This window comes from Chroicocephalus ridibundus, chromosome 1, assembly GCF_963924245.1.
Source record: "Chroicocephalus ridibundus chromosome 1, bChrRid1.1, whole genome shotgun sequence".
Taxonomy (NCBI): domain Eukaryota; kingdom Metazoa; phylum Chordata; class Aves; order Charadriiformes; family Laridae; genus Chroicocephalus; species Chroicocephalus ridibundus.
The window spans coordinates 160,354,306-160,375,288 of NC_086284.1; the positions used below are offsets into that span (position 1 = coordinate 160,354,306).

The following is a 20,983-nucleotide window of genomic DNA, read 5'->3' on the forward strand; positions in this document are numbered from 1 at the left end:
TTAGCAAAGAAAATTAAAATAGTAGTAGCTTTTTTTCAGAGAAACTACGGAAAGAGAAGTAAAATAAGAGATTTATATAAACTACAAAAGGTGTTTAAACAAATTTTTAAAAAAATCTAAGTAGCGTCCACAGTCTGTCTTTTCCTTGAGAACAATAAGTTTGAGACTTCTGATTAATGAGAATAAGGTATGGAAAGGGAGGCAGAGATAAAATTACGGATCAATGCACTACATTTGGATGGGGATGAGATAATTTCTGTGACTGAATTATGAAAAAGCTGTTATGTAAAACTGCTTCTTAATAAAGCTACAAAGCTGGGGATGGTGCCATATGACTAGAAAATATGTTTCTGCTTTAAAAGTTTCTGCTTTAAAAAGAGAGGATAAAAGCAATCTGGGTAATTACAAGCAGGCTGACAAATGATATAAAACTGATATATTCAAAACAATATTAAAAGAAAAAATTCATAAACTCTTATCTTACTATCTCTATCTATTACAGCACTATGAGAAGAAATAAAAGATAGAAGTAAATAGGACTGTTTTTCAAGGTATGCTTTGAGGTTTGTAGCAATGCAACCATAAACCATGTTGGCACAAAAAAACAGATTTCAAGTATTTCCTAGGAGGTATGCAATTTCCTCTTGTGACTGACAATTATCTGCTTCAACAAATTCAGTCAATCAGAAATATGACAGATGATCTGGACCTCTTTCCCTAATTAATAACAAAGGAAACTGCATGAGAGAAATGAATTAAGGAAAATGGAAATCTGCCCATTTGAAATGGCAATAAGAAACCTGTCTGGACAACAGCGACACAGACAAGTCTATGAAAGAACGTATGAGATTGGTTGTCAGTCCTTTGATGTGTCACTATTAATCAAAAATCTTTTTACTTTTAAAACCATCGTTTAGAGAAAGTATGCCCCAAGCCCTGTTGTGCATGTAGATAACAAGAAAAATGAAGGAAAAATAGTAATAGTGATTCTAAAACAAACTGGACAGCTCTGGGATGCTGGCAAAAAGGAGGTGATATCTGCTCTGCAAAGGAAGCTAACACGCTAACAAAAACAGCCAGTGTGGGGTGTGATATCAAGAGGTGTAACAGTCTCTTTTTTATTTTAACTACAGCTAAGTTGAACATATGCAATCTATTTTAGCTAACTGGAAATGCAATATTCATATATTAAAAATATTATTTTAAATTTCATTTGTTCTTAGTCTCAATAATCTAGTATCAGTGCTATGTGGATATTTTTAAACTCACAGAAGACAGGCAGGTGTACTGACATGTAAAAAGCTTCTAGAATCCGTATATCGCTCTCAGTCTCAACCATCCGACAATGTTGGTGATGGTGATGGACAACAGCAGTCACGCTGTCTTTTAGTTCTGTCCACCCATCTGCCAATTCTTCCTTCTAACTTTTTTTGAACCTTTGGGCCAATTTCAACCACATCTGAGACAAGGATTCCTAGAGATACTATCTCCAAATCTGGTTAAAGAAGCTAACAAAAAGGAAGCGGTGGCCAAGTAAATAAAGAGAAAGATTCAAACTCGTGCCCTCAGTGAGACAAAGGCAGTGATATGAGCTGTACAGTTAACAGTATAAGCAGGCCAGCTGGCCAGTAAGCACCTAGCTTGGAGCTAGGCATGATGCCTCTTGCTCAGCCAGGAGTTCAGTGACACAGACGAGGAACGATGATGTTGTGGAAAGCAGAGGGAGAGTGGAGAGAACGCTGTGAACAGCGGGTATTGCAGGGACATGAGGCCACAGTGAACACAGGGGCTTGAAAGGGCTATCTGGTGTTCTAAAAACTCAGCATGGAATCAGGTTTCATTATTCTGCTGGTCACAGAATGACTTGTATAAAGCTGTGCGTGCTTTCAATGAATCACTTCAATATGTACAGAGATACACAGTTTGTTCTGTAACAGCAGTTACCGTGCATGTGAAGTTATCTCGGCAGTATTAGATTAATCAGATCCCTGCAAGATGCAGAAAACAGATAAAACTGCGTAGGTTGACAAGATGTCAATACATAAAATTGATAGCTTCTCAGCATCCTCTGACTGCGTAACACGGTTGTGTGCTCAACAGCTGCTCATATTATGAGAATCTCTGTAGACGTTTATGAGGACTGTTACCATGAACATTTAAGTCAGGAAATTTTTTTCCTGGAAAACAGTATTTCAGTCACCATAGCAAATACTTTATAATAAAGACTAACTTTGTTAGCTTCTTTTCGTTCTCATGAGAACTACAACCCAGAGGAAAATAATTTATTTCAAAAGTAAAATCCTGCAACTGTTACTACATTCCTCTCAGAACAGCAGATGTGTTTAACTTCAATATGAGAGTGCTACTTTGTCAATAAGCAGAAGAGACGTTGTCGGCTAAAGTGTGAAGGATGTCACACTGACTTACAACATTAAAAGAAAATTGAAAACCTCATCATTTTATCGAGCCAGTTAAGGGCTAAGCAAGAACAAATACTTCTTCTGAAAATTGTTATCACAGTGCTTTTCTGTCTAACAAGCACAGAAAACCGTATTCAAAGTAGAGACAAAACCACGTCATGTATTTGCGAATAGGCCTACAGGCACAATTGTGTTAATCATTATCTGGAAAAAAGATTTTTTTCTAATAATAGAAGTCACCATGCTATTCTGAAAACCACATTAAAAGCACTTTACATCAATGCATCTTAAAGAATATTTCAAAGCAAAACTGTGTCTCATAACCCTCATTACAGGTAAAAACAGAAGTTAAGTGAAACTGGATGGGTTTACTGATGCAGACTAGTCTGAGACTATCCAGCGTTCTGGGTAACACATTGGGCTGTTTTTTCCCTCAGATCTTATACTGCATGTTTTAATAAACAGGGCAACATTTTCCAGGGAAAACTGTGAGGAGTGGCTGATAAACCAGAGGGTTGTACTGGGATCCAAAGGGCACTGGATAGGCTGGAGAATTGGGTCAAGAGGAATCTCATACAGTTCAACAAGAGGAAACTCGAAGTCCTGCATCTGGGTAGGAATAACGCCATGCACCAGTACAGGCTGGGAGCCGACCATCTGGAAAGCAACTCTGCAGAGAAGGACCCTGGAGTCCTGGAGGGCAAGAAGTTGACCATGTCCCTGCAATCCACCTTCATGGCAAAGAAAGCCAACAGCATTCTGGGCTACATTAGGAAAACCATCACCAGCAGGACAAGAGAGGTGATGCTTCCTCCGTACTTTGCACTGATGAGGCCACATCTGAAGTACCATGTCCATTCCTGAGCTCCTCAGTACAAGAAATGGACTTAGTGGAGTGAGTCCAACACAGGACCACAGGGACTGTAGCATCTTTTATATGAGGAGAGACTGAGTGCTGTGACTGTTCAGCCTGGAGAAGAGAAGGCTCAGGGAGATCTTATTAATGTATATAAATACCTGAGGGGAGGGATGAAGACAAGGGAGCCAGGCTCTTCTCAGTAGTACTCGCCGACAGGACAAGAGGCAATGAGAAAAAACTGAAACACAAGCTATTCCATCTGAATACAAAACCCCTCACTTTTTATATTGAGGGTGGTTAAACACTGGAACAAGTCGCCCGGAGAGACTGCGGAGTCTCCATCTGTGGAGATGTTCAGAACCCTACTGGACACAGTACTGGACAACCTGCTCTAGTGGACCCTGCTTGAGCAGGGGGTTGAACTAGATCTCAAAACGTCTCTTCCAACCTAAATGATTCTGTGCTTTTATAAAAAAGTAAATAAAGTCACCTCTTCCTTCCAATTCTATTTTAGCTGTGTTTCTAACGTGCAGAGCAACCACTACTTACTTATTGCTTTTGAAGAACAGATGTATCCACCTAGACTTAGAAAATGACTCTAAATTTTGAATCTTGAGCAGACAAGATACTCATCTTCCTGTGATTTTCCAAGGTAGCTCACTGTCTTTCAGACACCATCGGGAGCTCCTTGCTCAGGGTTTTAGTTTGTCTGCAGGCCACGCACCCAGAATCAAGGTGTTCCAAAGCCTAAGTTGAGAGTAGATGCAGCCCTCTAACCTATCTGTAAGTGTTCCATGGGTAGAATTGGAATAAATTAAGATGCAGTCGAATAATATGACTATTGTTCTTCCTCTCAGACGTCTAATGCAATGCTACAGAGTATTGCCTAACTAAACATCACTTTGATAATTTGCTTTATCCCTAGCATATAATAAATACCTGATAGTCTTATTTAATATGCACTATTCAAATCTTGGACTGAATAGAGACTTACTAGCTTTCTTTCTGCTTTTCAGTGGTGCTTGTCACTATAAATTGGAATGCTTTACGAACATTAATGCATTTATTTTTAAAACATATCTGTTGAGTGATATTTTTGTACTCTCTGCAGAGAGCATTTTTCAGTTTTGGATATCCAGTGTAAAATACTTAAGTCTTTTTTTCCCCCAAAATGTTTCAGTATTTGAAGCAGACTTCTCAATTATTTAATTTGTACCAATAAATGTTTAGTATTTCTGTGGGTCACATCCAGAATCTCTAATCAGGGATTCCAGAAAAAGAGAAGAATTAAGTTATTATTAATTATAAAAAGTCTGGTTTAAGGTACTTGTTTAGCACCAGGGGAGAACTGTATGATAGGTAACAGCAATTTTTCCAAAGCAGTATTCAACTACGTTTTTTGTAAAGTCACTTCCTCTCCTCTCATGCTTCCTTTTTTCTTTTTCTTAAATATATGTAAACAAAGAAAGGTTCCTGCAGAAAACTGCCTCCTATGAAAGCACTGAGACCACAAGATAAACCCTACATATTCAGTTTTAATGACCAGTGCCATAACAGTTCACAAGACTATAAAGAACAGCTGTTTGATGTGGCATACAAATAATTGTAAAGGAATGGCAAACCATATGCATATCAATTCATTGAGATTAAAGATTTTTAGCAACCCAGTTCTACGGAGAGAGATTAACCAGTGACATGTTGTTCCCAAGCACTTACAATATAGCTTGTGCAATGGCACAAAAATCAATTAATACCCACGTAAGGGAAGAATAAGGCCAATGCAATTCCCAAACTGATTTTTCCTGTAAGTCTATCAAGAGAAGAAAGGCAAGAACATTCTCACTTTTGTGCACTCCTGCATACAATGCACAGTTCAAAATAGTCAATTGTGCCAATTAGTCTTTCTGCAGTTCAACAACTTGCTTTTTGATGTCATTTGTATTACAAAAATGAAATGAAAAGGATTTGCCTTAAAAATCATTTCTTTCTTATGCCTAATTAAATTTTTTTCTGTGATTGTCAAAAAATGAAAATATTCTAGATATAATTTTGACATGGAAAGTAATAGTTACTGAAATCTTATAAAAAATTTACAAGTGAGACATAAAAGAAAGAACACACATCTCTAGTAGCATAGAATACACAGATTTACCTGTACAGGCTAGCATTGAAATTAAATATCCAGAATTAAAACCCTCCTCCTTTTTCACGTGAAAATAAAGACTGAATTATATTATAGAATTGTATCACCATTTTCGTACAGTATAGGTGCCTTCTGAGACTAAGACATTCTTTCCAATTCAGGATGCAGAAAAATTAATTTCCTACACAGCTAAATTGCTCTACTACCATACAGGTACACTAATGCTTTCCCTTGTAATTTACAGAGGCAAATTTCAGATGCTCAACTGTCTGAGACAACGGTGATCTAATCAAAGCACTTCTCTGTTGTGTGAAAGTTGAGAGTACAACTGTGCTATAAGAGATTAAAATATACAAAATTATTAAAAAATGCATTTTCTTTTTTGAAGAGGAATGGTATTTGGGTATTTTCTTTCCATATTCTCCAAAACACACAATTTACAGCAAAAGCTCTCCAAAAAACCTGAAAGTCTGTCATTCAATTTATCCTACTAACAGATAAAAAAGGTATGGTTTGGGGAATATACAGTGTAACGTTAACTTTCAGTTCCCAGACAACAGACCTTCAGTTAAGTTTTGTGTTAGATTTTCTCATATGGATTTCTCATATTCCTTGTTCTACATTTATTCCCTCCAGATATCAAGTAATCTTACTATATGTGCAGCCAAAGAGTAAGAAATACTACAACAGTTTTACATTACCCTTAAAGAGTATTGCTTCAAACCAACTGCAAAGGCAAATTTTTCTACATAAAACCTGCAAAGTATTTCTGATTTTCAGATGTTTTCAGAATTAGTTTGCAGATCCTCCATTCTACAAAATGCATAAAAATGGGGTAAGGTCTACCAACGTGTTTGTTACTATGCAGTAACTCCTGAAATGCAAACACTTAGAAGACATCTCACAATGTTTTGTCTAAGCATACAACGAAAATGGGAAGAAAAGTGGCTCCATCTGGTAACTGCACTGTTCATTTCTGCTGCATATTCAGAGGCATATAATTGTTTAAGGCATTATCTTTTTTCTGCACAAAAGGAATTCAGTTACTTGCAAATTGCAATTCCTGAGCCAAATTCAACACGCTGTGATGCTATAAGAGGATTTGCAAATTTTAACTATCTCATCCATTAAAAAACATAAAGATCAACTTCAGTATCTAGGCTGAAGCACAGCCACGCTTGGCCTTTGTTATTTTATTCAGAACTTCAGCACATCAAATACAGACATCTAAATTTCGAGTAGTTTATAACTACCACAATGGCCAAAACCACAAAATTATTTATTTATTTTTAAAAAGCGGAGTTACAATTTAACCCAACCAACCATAGAATTAAAAATAATTATTCATCTCAAGAAATGTGTTTAACAAGGGAAAATTGGAAAAGCGATGGTGAAATACTTCTGGCTGCCAGCAGTAAAGCTGACTATAAATGCCTGTCTGCTTAAGAACTATTTTAATATTCTTGGCAAATATTTGCAGTTATTGTTAATAGGGGTAGGAACCTTTGAGGTTGCTCAAATTCCAGACCAATATTTCTTAAACTAAAAGACTTCTGGCTCCACACCGTAACATATGTGATGTAAGTAATTTGTCTCCCATCTAAGAATATGCAAGTCACCTAGACAGGACCAGTCTGAAAGCTTCTTAAAGGCGCATACAGGAAGTCTAACACCTGACAGCTTTGCAGGGCATACTGTTCAGGACTTTGAGATACGGCAACTGGCACCGAAAAAAACCAGTGACATCTTGAAATCCTGGACAAATCTACACTGTCCTCAAATTTTGTCTGGACACAATCCCAATAGGTTACAATATTTCTTTCAGGTTTCCCTGGTTTCTTTCAGGTTTTCTGTGTCACAGGAGCAATAAACTTTGAGGTAAGTGAAAGGAAAAGGCATCTGAAAAGTGTTTTGAGGGGAAAACCTTCAGCTCCTTTTGCTACTTAGGCTTACAATGAGAATTCCAAGGCCAGGAAAGCACTGGTAGAGAAAGCTTTCTGCAACAGTAATCTTTAAAAAGCCATCTGTTAAGTGGTCTAGCGCACCTTTTGTGTCAGTAAATGAGTGTCAACAGATGTGCTTTTTTAACTGAAAGATTTCCTAAACTCCAGTTTACTACACTATACTGACCAGCAATATCAAAAGGTGCCACTAGAATTATGAAACCCAGGAGAGGCTAATCTAACAGCAACCCAAAAAATCACCTACCTACAATTTCCTTTTCCAGGAGGTGTACCATAAAACAGGCCAATTCTGCATCCTCTACACAGAACATATTTTCTCTACATTTTCCAATAGAAATGCCACTTTCCTTAGAATTCTGAGGGTTGAGGGGGTTAGCACACGCACATACAACACTTATACGTTGCTCCCCTCTGGTCTTTTGTGGATGAGGGAAAACCAGAATTCCTTAGTGCTTCTGTTGTTGCACAGTGGTACTGCAAAAGCATTATCACATGGGCCTTAGGCTAACTTTACTTTACACTACTGTTACAAGACTCTAGTCTTGGCCTATTAGGCTTGTCGTGAGATTGTTATGAGCTCCAAAATGGAGCTCGGTATGAGGTTTCTCTTCTTACAATGTGGAGTTTAAGTCTGGGATAATAGTAAAGGTCTGAAAATAAGGACACGGGACTTGATGGTTCATTACTAGTCACTGAAGAAGTTTAAACTTTGAGAACTGGGAAAAGACTGCTTTACACATAACAAGAAAAGGAGCTAAGCATGAAAAATCCAGATGAACAATGGAATGTGGCTTGGAAAATAACATTCTCAGGCATTGTGTAGCTCTCCAGGGGGCAGATGGCAAAGGCTAAGAGCAGTCCAGAACTGCAAAACTTCTTATGAAAAAGCAACATTTTGAATGCGGGTGGTACAATCATCACAGGAATCACCACCACAGGACCACTGTGGGAGTGCCACAGCTACAAGCATGCCTCTTGCCATCCCTGCCTTCTTGAAGGACTCTTTCTCTCTCTCTCTCTGTTCCAATAGCCCCAGCTTTCCCTCTCTTCCACGTGCCTTATTCTTTGAGCATCTTTTGGCAGCTAGTCACACAGCGCTATGTACAGCTTCTGGCTAGTTCTTTTTCTCTAAAGATAGTTCAAAAGAATGTATGCACGTTGCCTTAATTCTGTTGAAAAACTTCTGAAAGAAAATAAGAAACAAAGTGGTACATTTACCCTTTTCTCTAGAGGCATGTTTATAGTAAGCTGTCATTCTTAGTAATTGAAATTATTTACTTAAATCCAATCATTAGCTAAAAATGTTAAAAAAGGTAAAATGTAAATACACAGGCAATCCAAGTCTTGCAGCCAATTTCTGTGAAAGAAAATGACCTTAAATAGGATGCATAGTTCCACTTAGAAGAGCAGTCCATAACCGCTACAGGGTAAAAGACCATCATCATCATTGTAACATCTGGTAGGAGCATGAGGCCTTGAGACAGGCATGTATCCATGAGACCTGTATCCATTGTAGGTAGCAAGTCCAGAATAAGTGAGTCTATAGAGAATAAACGAGTCTATAGAGAAAATCCAGAAGTATTCCGGTACTGCACTGAGGCAGAAATAGAAGCCTATGGGGAAACAGTAAGAAACAATCACCAGACAGTAGCTGGCTATTGTAATCAAGGGATGTCATCTAGGAAAGCAGGACCACTGGTAAAAGCACTAGTTTGGGTACACCTTCCTAAAAAGAAAAACAATCCTCTTCTCTTAGGAAGCAAATCCAGAGGGTTACCAAAAAGGACTATTATAAAAAAAGTTACAGATGCGAAGTGGAAAAAAGTTGAAGATCAACATGTCTGCCCTGCTCTTGAGGTATCTGGAAATCAAAATGGAGACACACAAAAGGCAGATGCAAGTACTTGCAATTTTGAATTAATATAAAGGTAAGGCACAGGCAAGAAAACATAAAGGCTGAAGTGTAAAAATTAATTTACAGTTAGCAAGGAACACAAGTAGTAGCTGAAATGCAAAAATAAGAAGAAAGGAAATATAGAGCCTTAACGGGAAAGAAGAATGAGCAACATGCTCTATGGAAGACTGAAATACTCAGTTCCTTTTGTCTACTGCCTTCATAAAAGTGGTGATATCTGATCACAGACTGATATGTAGTAGGGCCTCAGGGTAAGTTAAATTTAGTGCATCCTTAGAGAGCTAGATGAACAGTCCACGAATTATCAGTGATCACTTTTGCAAACTGATTATCTTGGAGGTTAGAGAATACCAGAGGGCTGTAATAGGGAAAACAGAAAATATATCTTTAAAAAGGGCCAAAATGGATGATGTGGGGAATCTGTATAACAGTGACACTTATATTCCTACATAAGCATTAGAACAAATTATTAAAAACACAATTTATATGCATCTAGAAGATATGAAAGCTGTAAAACAAGAGCTAACATGAATTTGCCAAGAACATGTTTCTGTCAGAACAATACAACTTCCTCCTCCAACTGAACAGCTTGCCTGATGGCCACAGCAATAGATATACTAACTCTTAACTGTAGTAAAGCTTATCAAAATGTTTTGGTGCTATCCCATGCTACATTTCCCTTAGCAACCTCTGTAAAATTAACTATATCACAGCAATGTGGTTCAAAACTAAAACTTGATGTCCACATTAACATTTTATTATCAATGTGGAAAACAACTGGTCATAACTCATTTAATTGATAGCTTAGAAAACAGAATAGAATGTACACATATGGAATTTGCAAAGCCCAAGTTAAGTAAAAAACACTTTGTACACCAAAAATTAGAAGTCAGAATCACCTTGGTAATTGGAGGAATGGTTTAAAAATCAACAATACATAAAAGTGCAAAATAATGTAAGAAATTAAGTAGAGAAATAAAAAAGGGGAAAATAACAGCTAGGCAGCAATACAGTGGGAACAGATCTGGTGATTATAATTATTGCAAACTAAATATGCATCAACCCTGTGATACAAAAAAAAAAAAGAAAAGCATTTTCAAACTGCATCAGTCTGATAAGATATTAACTATTCTTATAAAATTTGCATTGTTGTTATCATTAGAAGATAGAGCACAACCTAATGACCAAATTTTCACAAACACATTCTTACACACCTGGAAAGTGCATACCAAGCATGGGAAACAACACACATTTTCCTTGAGAAATCTATTTACTTGCCTGTAGCATTCCTGTTAGGTCTTATATCTGTGTACATTATATGTAAATAGTAAATTGCTGTTTTGAAAATTTGTCCTTGGATGTTCATAAGCAAATCCTTTGAAAAAACTGTTTACATATAATATTTGATCATTTAATATTTTAATATACTACTTCAATATTTACAGTTTCCGTTTCTTAATGCATACTTTAGGTTCCTACTTCACATTCTCTATCATGTTTTAATGGTTGTAGTAAATAAGATGAGAAAGCACTCCTTAAGTGTTCAAAGAAACAACTGTTGGCATCAAAAACTTGAAATTAATACACCAGATACTAATTAGCATAACAGAAATTTACTGTAATAGACTTTTCTCAAACCAAGGTATATCAATTGATATATAGTAGCACATAATCCTGTCAGTCTTACCGTTAATTACTGGGGTATAAACAACAATTCCAACTAAGTTAGGATCAGATACAGTTGTGTCCAGAATAAGGCCACCAATACTGAAAAACAAAGTGCAATATTTGGAATAAGGCAAGTAGTTACATTATTTAGTATTTCAAAACTTTTTTAGCAATCTATCTTAGAACATCTTCAAGCCACAATTTTCTTCTCAATTTACCTTCCCCCCTGCTATTACCTCATTCTCAGCTACAGATTAACATTGCTCTAGTTATTCATATATTAAAATTGACTTATTGTATAACAAAGACCATAGAATTTCAGCCAATCACTCCACTTTTAAGATTTATGGTTTTCATTTGACTAAATAATCTCTTAGATCTGTGTATAATCTTGACTGGAAACTGCAGGAGATGAATAGCTCACCATTTCCTTCATTTGATCCGACAAACTCCTGCACAGTCGATGCCAACAGGCCACTGCTGCCTCCCCCACTCATTCCCACCTGTGATTTAACTTTGTAACTTCCTCGTTTTGGGAAGATTAAAGTTTATCCACACTCGACGTTCTAGGGGCTCCTTAAATGTTTCTTTTTGAGTACAATCAGGTGTTAAATAAGATGTAGAGACACAGGGCGACTATCAAGATGAAGCAAGACAAATAGACTTACCTGCTTATAACCATGGCAGTTATAACAGGCTCCCATCCTGAATGGAGAACAGTTCTGGTAGCTGGGTGTTTGGCAGCTATGACAATCCCCATCGGAGTCAGAGCCAAAAAAAAGGCACCAACCAAAGGAGATACATAGTAATATGTCTCTAAAATAATAATACAGGAAAAAAAATAAAAAAAACGGTTTTACTGTCAAGACATTCCTTTAAGTTTTTCTTAATTTAGAACTCTCAAATAAATTCTAATCTATATTAAGCAATTGAGGAATTTTAATAGTCTTTATCATTACTGTACCTAAAGTTTCAACTACTGCACTAAACAAGATGGTTAACATCTGCCATCTGTGATGACTGTCTCCCATCTTCTCAAGGACAGAACTATCTGTGCAAAGTAGGAATTTTTATTTGATGCTTTATGATAAAAACGCAATAAGGATGCGGAATATAAAACATTATTTTGTAATGTATCTACTATAAAAAAGCAGCTGAATATACTGAAAATGCATTTTGTTTATACACAGATTCATAGCATATGTACACCCCCTTCTTTCCAAAGCACAGATAACGTGGTAATCTTCCCAGAAATAGCATCTAAAATGATGCAAGCACAATGTGTAATATTGAGGCATTTATATCAGTAGCTCAGTGGTTTCATAACCTGTCAATCTGAAAATTCACAGCCACAATTCTGCTGCTTGCACCTATCCATCAGAATTGCATCGTATTTCATAGGAACACAACTGCAGACACCAGTGATTCCCATCATAAAGCTGACCTTATAAGGCAAACAGCTGCCTCCACAGAAAGAAGACTATTTTTTCAGATTACTTGTTTTATAATCCCATCCACACAGAAGCTATTACAGTGATCCAAGACTTCCTAATTCAATGGCGAGGTAAATAATGGAAAAATTATCCTAATGGCAAATATATATATATATATATATAAATATATATATATATATATAAAAATTATGAAAACGTTCCACTTTTACATATATTTTGTTTTATGAGAAATGTGGTCATGTATTTACTGTTAAATACATTTTCTCTAAACTTGCAGAATTTGGACACGTCTTAATGCAAAATATATTTTAAATTAACAGGTTGAAGTACTTCATGTAGAACACACACTTTACCAAAGAAGAATATTTAGTATATAAAAATGTATTCTCACCCATGTACTATAGCTTATTACAAAGGCTGCAAATTCAAGCAATTACTACTTTGATGTTATCTTGGTGGAGCTAAAATTACTCCTGGAAGAATTGCTGTAGGGTTTTTAGAAGTTACTATCCTGCTGCATTGACTGGTAACTACAGAGCCAGCAGAGCCAGCAGAAAAGATAGTAAGATACCTTTCACTGGGTAAGCGAAAAGCAGAAAGCTATTAGAATGAGAATGAGACAAAGCCCAAAAGAGAAGTAATTTTTTCCTTTCCTTATATAACTATTCTACAGTATATTATCTCCTCCTTCCTTTGTGGTGCCTTTTTTTCCTCCCTTCCCTCTTCCTGTGAACTCTGAGGTGGGCCTAATGTTAAGAGTTTTTACTCAAAACAGCACACACAATACGCGATTCCTTTATTTGATAATTATAGTTTTGTCTTATCAAACTTACTAAAAAGGACAAAAATGTACTGATGTAAAGTTCTTGAACTACCTACTGCCCAGGTAAATACATCCTTCCCCCCACTTGCAATGAAGAAAGATCTTTATGCGTACTAAAATCAGTCACATAGAAAGGCATCATTCATTCTGCACCTATTTATTTAAAATTTTGAAACTTCTCTCTTTTTCCCCTGTCTTTTTTCCCCCTTTTTTTTTATTTCCCAAGACATAATCATACTGCATCCCTGCTACTTTTTCTTTCTCCTTCTCTGTCTGTTCCTCTCATATGGAACCAAGGTGAGGCATTAGCATGTACCAGACGCCCAGTAACTAATGTAAAGGACAGAATGAGAGACTAGCTTTAATGTAGTAAATTTAGTAAAATATAAAAGGGCACAAAATAAGTTCCAAGTCTGCCACATTTTTGGAGACTTTGCCAATTTTATTAAAAGGTGAAGTCTGCTGGTCAGTAAAGATCCTCTGTTGCAAACAAACATTGAACAGCAAAATACAGATGTAACGGTGAGCATTACTCAAATTAATCACTGATTTTTTAAATTCTTTCACTTGCACACCAACAATTAGCCCACTGTACTCTTTATTACAGGACTTCTACCAACACAGGAAAGGAAATTAAAGTTAAAAAAAGTATGCTTCTAGAATAATTTCTTTTTTAATCGCACTAACAACTAAAGAACTTGTTAGAACGTGTTCATGAAAAAAGGGAGAGTATTTAACTATCTGCACCAGTCTTCAAGCTTGCAAAGCTAGTCCAAGAATGTAGGCTAAGAATTACAAAGAATACTGAAAAAAAGTAAAATATATCATATAATTCCTTTCTTCTGATGGAGTGGGGGAGGAAAGCACACATAGATAAAACTGAAATCAGTCCCACAAATTAACAATGAATACAAAGCAAGAATTATTTAATAGGAAACTTCTAAATAAATAATAACTATGTAAAATATAAAATATACATACACTTGTCATCTTTCCACAGAAATGTTTTGTAAGTTTAAAAAAAAAGGAAAAAAAAATATGAGAAGACAGTCTCACTAGTGTATAATGATTCATGAATTATAACCAAAATAAATATAATTTATATCCACTGTGCAACAGGACCATTTCAGAAGTTAGCAAGTAGCCAGAAGCAAGCGCAACTTTACAAATCTTAGAAAACATGACTAATGCATGGCTGATTATCAAATCTTTCACTAGCTGAATTCAACATATTTTAAGTTAGTTAACAGCAGCTACAGGAAGTAAGGAAATATGCATCCATAAAATGGCACAAGCTGTCATTTTTAAAGCAAACAAAGCAAAAGTTAGATGAACTTCCAAGAGGGTGAATGTGTGCTTTATAGCAATAAAACTACAGTGCACAATGATATAAAAGATAATGATATGAAAAATGCAAACAGTTTTGGGCTTTGGTTTTGGGTTTTTTTGTTTGTTTGGGTTGGGTTTTTTTGTTTGGGTTTTGTTTTGTTGGTTTTTTTTCCACATTAAGATAGAACTTTCAAGACTACTCAGCAATGGCTTAACTTTGTTCCTTTGAGTCAACAGTCAACAGCAAGCGAGAGGAGTTAATTTTTTTGGCCTTATTGTTCAACATTTTAGTATGTACAGATGTCTTAATTTCACCATGGAGAAAAGTACAGAGAAAACCTACAAAACAGGTTTTATACCTGAGTCCTTTAAACAGAGTTAGACATAAAATGGATTATAAAAGCTACCCCATTGTTGCAATACTCCCACAAGTTTCTTCTTGAAAGAGCAAAAGCCAGGAGTGGGGGATCTCCAAGGACACAGCCCCTCTGCTATGATAATATACTTGCACTTTATTGGGATTCTCTGTTCTAAAGTGCTAGAGGGAATGATAAATAAACAAATAAATAGGTCACCAACCATCCCCATGTTGCTAAACAAGGAGGAAATCAGGTATATATATTAACCTGTTTACAAGTTTTACACCAGACAACCGAAAATCACCCTGCCCAGTTTTTTTAAGGCAAAGATGATGTAAAAATTAAGGCAAGGCAACTGCTCCCTACCAGAACTTCAAATTCTACTGCCTATTAAGTTTAATTAAAAACAGAACTATAGAAACAATTAATAGTTTAGAATTATATTACAGAATCTGCCACAAGTGAGCAACAACAGATGCCAGTTAACTACAAGACCCGTGAAACTACTCAGCTCCAGCCTAACTCTTGGGAATAGAGCACAGAAGAAGAAAATGTATTCTACAACACCTGGAGAATGGGAAGAGGGAATAAACGACCCCTCTTTTGGGGCTCACTTCACTTCATTTTTTGATAGATTTACAATAGGTAGTTTACGTGGTAACTCAACCTGGCTCTGCTATAGAATTTGTAGCATCCCACAGTGAAAGATCAATTCCTAGAAGCACTCAACTCTTCAATGAGCTTCTGACTGTGACTTTAAATTAGAAAAGGAAGGAGGGAAGAAGAAAGATTCAAGGTTCTCAACCGAGTCCTTACTGATCTTCATTTACTTTAAGCCCTCATCCCTTCAGTAAACAGGGATATAAATTAATCTTCTAGTTCAGAGAACTCAGATGCTTAATGTTTTAGTCCTTGTGCCGGGCATCTACCGTGACTTACTGCTCAGTGCAGTGCCACTGAAAACAATGCAACCTCTAGTAGGAATTAGAGGTAAATTGGAAATATGCTACTTCAAAGCAACTGGGAGGGACCTGAAAATAATAATGTGAATCACACAGTTTGTCTTCGCAACCCGGATCCAACATGCACGAGAGGTAAATGCATATATATTTAAGCCACATTCTGTGAGAAAAACGGAAAGCTTTAAACAACGTCTTCAGATCATAACTGACAAATGACAAGCACCACGGACCTCCACATTTAATATACTGGGTCTTCCTATTCCAGAGCATTCCTCGTGTTCTATTCGAGGAACCGGAGCAGGATCCCCGTGACGGTCCTGGGGAGCCCTCTAGTGCTTTCCCCCAGTTATTTAACAACGATTCACAGATACATTTCTCAGGGAGTTGTTAAGGGAGAAAGAACTGTTAACCTTTTACTATTCGAATGCCCATGTTTGATAGCTTTGCCATAATTTTTAAAGCACTCAGATGAACTTTTAAGAAATTATATATATAATGGTGGCCGAACAAGATGTTTGATTTGGCCCTAGCCTGGGTAAGAATCCTACAGTTCTTTTCCCTGCCTCTTCTCAGTATGTCATGAAACACCCTCTCAAACCAAAGGCTGAGCACAGCTGTACAGCTCTGTTACAAACAGAAAGTTTGTACATAAATAATTTCCCCCTTCCAGCTTTCTTATCTGAAAACAACTCTTCCCCTGCAGAAAGGAGCCAGAAACTTATACTTTGTTTCAGTATATTTGAGTAGTTAGGCTAATAAATCATAGAGGAAAATAGTTAATTCAGAATACAGTTCAGACACGAATCCCACCTGCTTCATTACTAGCCCATAAACTCTGTGTTTCTTATAAAATTCCCATTGTGTTTGCTATTCTAGAATTAAGAAAGCAGTGAAACAACCGAAAGAACATTAAGAACATCTGTGCTGGGTGAGGCCAAAGGTCTGATCTAGTCCAGTATCCTGTGCCTGACTATGGTCAATGGTTCAGGGTTGCAGAAAGAAGAAAAGAAAATGGCAAGTTTAGTGCTGCTGCTTTCAGTGTGCTCTGCCAGCTTCCGCTGCTGTTTGCCTCAGGGATTGCATCAATCCATTTTCTGTTTGCATCTGTCTGTTCAATACTCAATGGATTCTTCTCTGATTAATTTATCCAAATAGTTTTCTAAAATCACTTTGGTCCTCTTAATACATCAGGGCAGTAAGTTCCACATCCCAATCACATATCTTGTAAAAGAGTTTCTTTAATGTTTTTTAACCTGTTGTCTAATCGTTTTCTGAATGCCTGAATGCCTCTTCCTTGTCATTCACAACTTTGTATACTTCTCCTGAGCTGAAGCTACTCCATACTTCTATTCCACGTTCCTATTTCATAGTTCAAATACATGGCTCTTGGAAACCACGCATTTCCAGGGGCTTTGTTTTATGTTCTGAATTTAGAAAGAGTCTCTGTTTCCCAAGAGAAAGAAATAGAAAGACAATGAAAAAAAATATAAAGAGCAGAAGCAGCCATTTTAGCAGTAACCAGACAATTACACATACCACAAAGAGAAGTATTTCCAGAACACCATACAGAAAGAAAGAAAATTGGGAATCACTCTTAAAAGCATACTTCAGCGCACTTATCCTTCCCCGACACATGTGTGGGATCTGCTTTTCAACTGCAGTGGCTGACTAAAATGTGAGTGGCCATGACAGCTGTAAAAGTAGCAAAGGATCAGTTCGACCTGGCCCCACTCCTTTTTTTATTTCTCTGAGATACATTAGGCCATCTGTAACTAGAGATGTAAATTTCTGGAAATGTATGAAAGGAAGAAAGAAGTCCAAGTTTCTTTCCCCATCTTCTTTTTGGGGTTGAGTGGTTTTTGTTTGGCTTTTTAGATTTTTTTTTTAAAAGAAAAAAAGAAAAAGAAGGTTTTAGAAGAAACCGAGATATTGGTAGTAATTAGTTACTCCTTTAGAAAAAAAAAGAAACATATTATCTGTAATTTATATAAAGCATAGGAAGCAGTACTAGATATAGTCACAAAAAATACTATATTGTTTATTTACAAATGACAAATGTAGCTACTATTACAATCCAGCTACTATTAAAATACCAGCACATGTAACTAAGTTTTGCCTGTGGCCACAATTAAAAAAAAAAGGAAAGGAGTAAACTGTTTTAAACCAGTAAGACTCAGTATTAACAATTTACTATCTTTGAGTCATATGGGTTCAACTTAGACAATTATACAGAGAATATTACAATGCAAAACCATAAGAAACTAATATTGTAGTGAAAAGATTTAGGAAACAAATGAAAAATCACTGGCATATTCATTACAATGTAGTTTACAAAGCAAATTTTAAAGACCAAAATGAAGTTTGACCTATAGGGCATAGGTTTCCAAGAAACTTCATTTGAAATACTTACTAGTATTTCAATCCACATCTTCTATGTGGAATAAATACTAAATTGGCTAAAAAATACAAAAGTACGGCATTGTTCACACATTAAGGAAAAGTACAAAATCAAGAGGCTTCTGAGGTAGAAAACAGCCGCAGCTGGCATGAAGGACACAACATCAGTGGTTCCCTGATAAGCTACATGAGGTATGGGACGGGATGCAATTATTCCATGGCTTTACCTTACGATGTATAGCGGATATGGGAATGGGATGATACCATGAAACAGATAAGCTGCCAATTAGCTGCCCGCTCGATACTCAGAGCCAACATTTTGTCAAATTTTGATGAAATGCTGTCCTTTGTGCAAACTTTGCTCATTATAATGTCATTATAGTACCAAAACACACCTCCATCCCGAAGGCTACCCGCCTCCAAGGTGCGACCACTCCTTCTTGAGTCTGCGCCCTGAATTTCTCGTAAACTATACCTTTAATTGTGAAGCGAGAGAAATTTACACCAATCATGATAAAAGTATGTATGACTAAAGTCACTCAAACTCCACCTTGAAGATAACAAATAGTATAAAAATAGCCCGAGAGAGGGGGGATACCCAGGGAAGACACCATCACAAAGAATTGCATCACTGACTTCTGGGATCAGTCGACGGGCTGAGCCTCTCTTCCCCGCTATAGGGAGGCCTTTGGGTAAGACTTAGATTATACCGAGTGCTTCCTCGGGAAACTTAGAAATTTCTCTAGAGACTCTCTTTTCTACATTTATAGCCAGGCTGTATCGTTTATAACTTTGTCGCGCGTTTTGTATATGTAACAATACTTTCATTTGCACGTGCTTTGCAGACAGTGTATTGATCACCGGCAATCCTAAGAACCTATATATCTGTTGTTTATATAAACTGCACTTTTTTAAGTAGCTAGTCGTTTTGGTTTCTCACTGAACGCGACCAAAGACTTGAGAGTGGCCGTGCTAGTTCATGAGCACGATTAGACTGAAGGTGCAGCCCACTATTAGTGTATCCAAATCGTAATAGTTTAATACATATTAAATGCGATTGGACTGATAGTGCTGAATTGGGCATCACTCAGAATTTAAACCCAGCCACACCTAGCCTCCCACCTCGGTGAGGAGTGTTAGAATGCAAGGGGGTTTATTTTCTGCCAAAACCGCTTTGCCCCTTTTCCCGCAACATTCTCCTATGAGAAAATGTTTTCATATTTTTTGTTTCTTCATGGGAGAGATGAAACAGGAAGAAAAGGACCAATTTTTGAGTTCCTAATTCTCATTTTCCAAACTCACATCTCCTTTGTGACAATCAAGCATTTCATTACATCGGCTACTATCTGAGCATGCTTCTAATAATAATAATAATTATAGGTATATTCCTTTTTAGCAGACATTGTGATGACGAACCTTCTTCAGTAGAAGAGAAGAATTACAGACTGAAAGAAAAAGTCATTCATAAGAAAATTAGTTTGGAGCTGTTTATGTATAATTCACCTCTTCATAGCTATTAGTAGGAAAATAAGCAAACAGTAAAAAACTGTCATCAAGAAGCCAGACAGAATTGATACGTGAAGTAGGATTAGATCATTGCCCTCTGTAGTCAGTAGTCAGTGAAGGCCTCTCCTTTGCTGCTTAGTTATTCAGAGTGGTTATACATTTTTTCATCTTTCACGGCAGAACTGCTGTTCTGAAGAAAGCTACAGCTACATTATAAGATTTATGTTTGAAATATAGTCATCAAATTTATGAGACAAAACAAAAAAAAAGAAAACAGAAGAGAGTAGGGCCAGCCACTATTTGGAGAAGCTGGAAGCAAGCGGTTACTTCATTTACTGAAAAGCAGAAGGAAATGCTGGTAAAATCAAGTTCAGGCGCAGGCAACAGGAGAGAGACATGGAAGTGTCACACTGTGAGGGAAACAAGATAGGAAAGAGCTGAGGAAACTGGTACTGGAAGCTGGAGCAGGAAAAATGAGGAAACAAGGAGGTATTGCAATGGGAGCTGGAAAGAACTTGGAAGGAATCAGAAGGAAACTCACACTAGTCTGCATAAATCATTTAAAAGTCACAGCATTCACAAAGCACAAATCTATCTAAAATAAGGCTTCACTTCTTTGAATACATACTTGTTGTAGACGTGCTATTGTTACTCAAAGTACTTAAATTATTGCTATTTTGGTTTGTGGGCACAGCTGCAGCTCAAGATGTATTCGAATGTTGCCCAAAACCACACCCTAACAAAAAGAATTCTCAAAGCAGAACTCTCCCAGCAGCTGATCAAGAGAGCCAATTCAACTCCTTGCCCTCAGTGCAAGGGGAGAACGCTTCAAAAGGGCCCTGGGAAGCAGATATTTGATTTAGGGGTGGGCATTCAAGAAAACTTGGATGAAGACAGTTTTCCTCCCCCCAAGAAAGCACAGTAAATTCAGCAACTACAGTTTCTAATTCACATGTAGATCGACTGTGATACTGTGAGAGTCTTCCACTTACTAGTAGGCTGTGCCAACATTGTGGTTAGTGACTTCTATCATCTTAAAAAAGATCATGGCATAATGCTGCAACCCAAGATTCCTTATTCAGTGGTATAAATGTTGACAAAAAAGTCAGTCAAACTAAAAGGTTTTCTAAACCTCTCCTCCCCTGCCTTCTCCCCACCCTCCTGACCCAAAAGAGGTTCCTAGG

General features: G+C 36.9%; 1 protein-coding gene across 1 annotated transcript in view; it reads right to left on the reverse strand.

The window, feature by feature from the left end:
• The window catches only part of SLC41A2 (solute carrier family 41 member 2), a 56,866-nt gene that overhangs the window by 15,828 nt on the left and 20,055 nt on the right, over positions 1-20,983 (reverse strand). Inside the window, exons 7-8 of the mRNA XM_063320993.1 lie at positions 11,638-11,785; positions 10,989-11,068 (exon numbers count right to left, since the gene is read on the reverse strand). Of these exons, the coding sequence (XP_063177063.1) occupies positions 10,989-11,068; positions 11,638-11,785 (228 nt within the window). The remainder of the gene's footprint in view (positions 1-10,988; positions 11,069-11,637; positions 11,786-20,983) is intronic.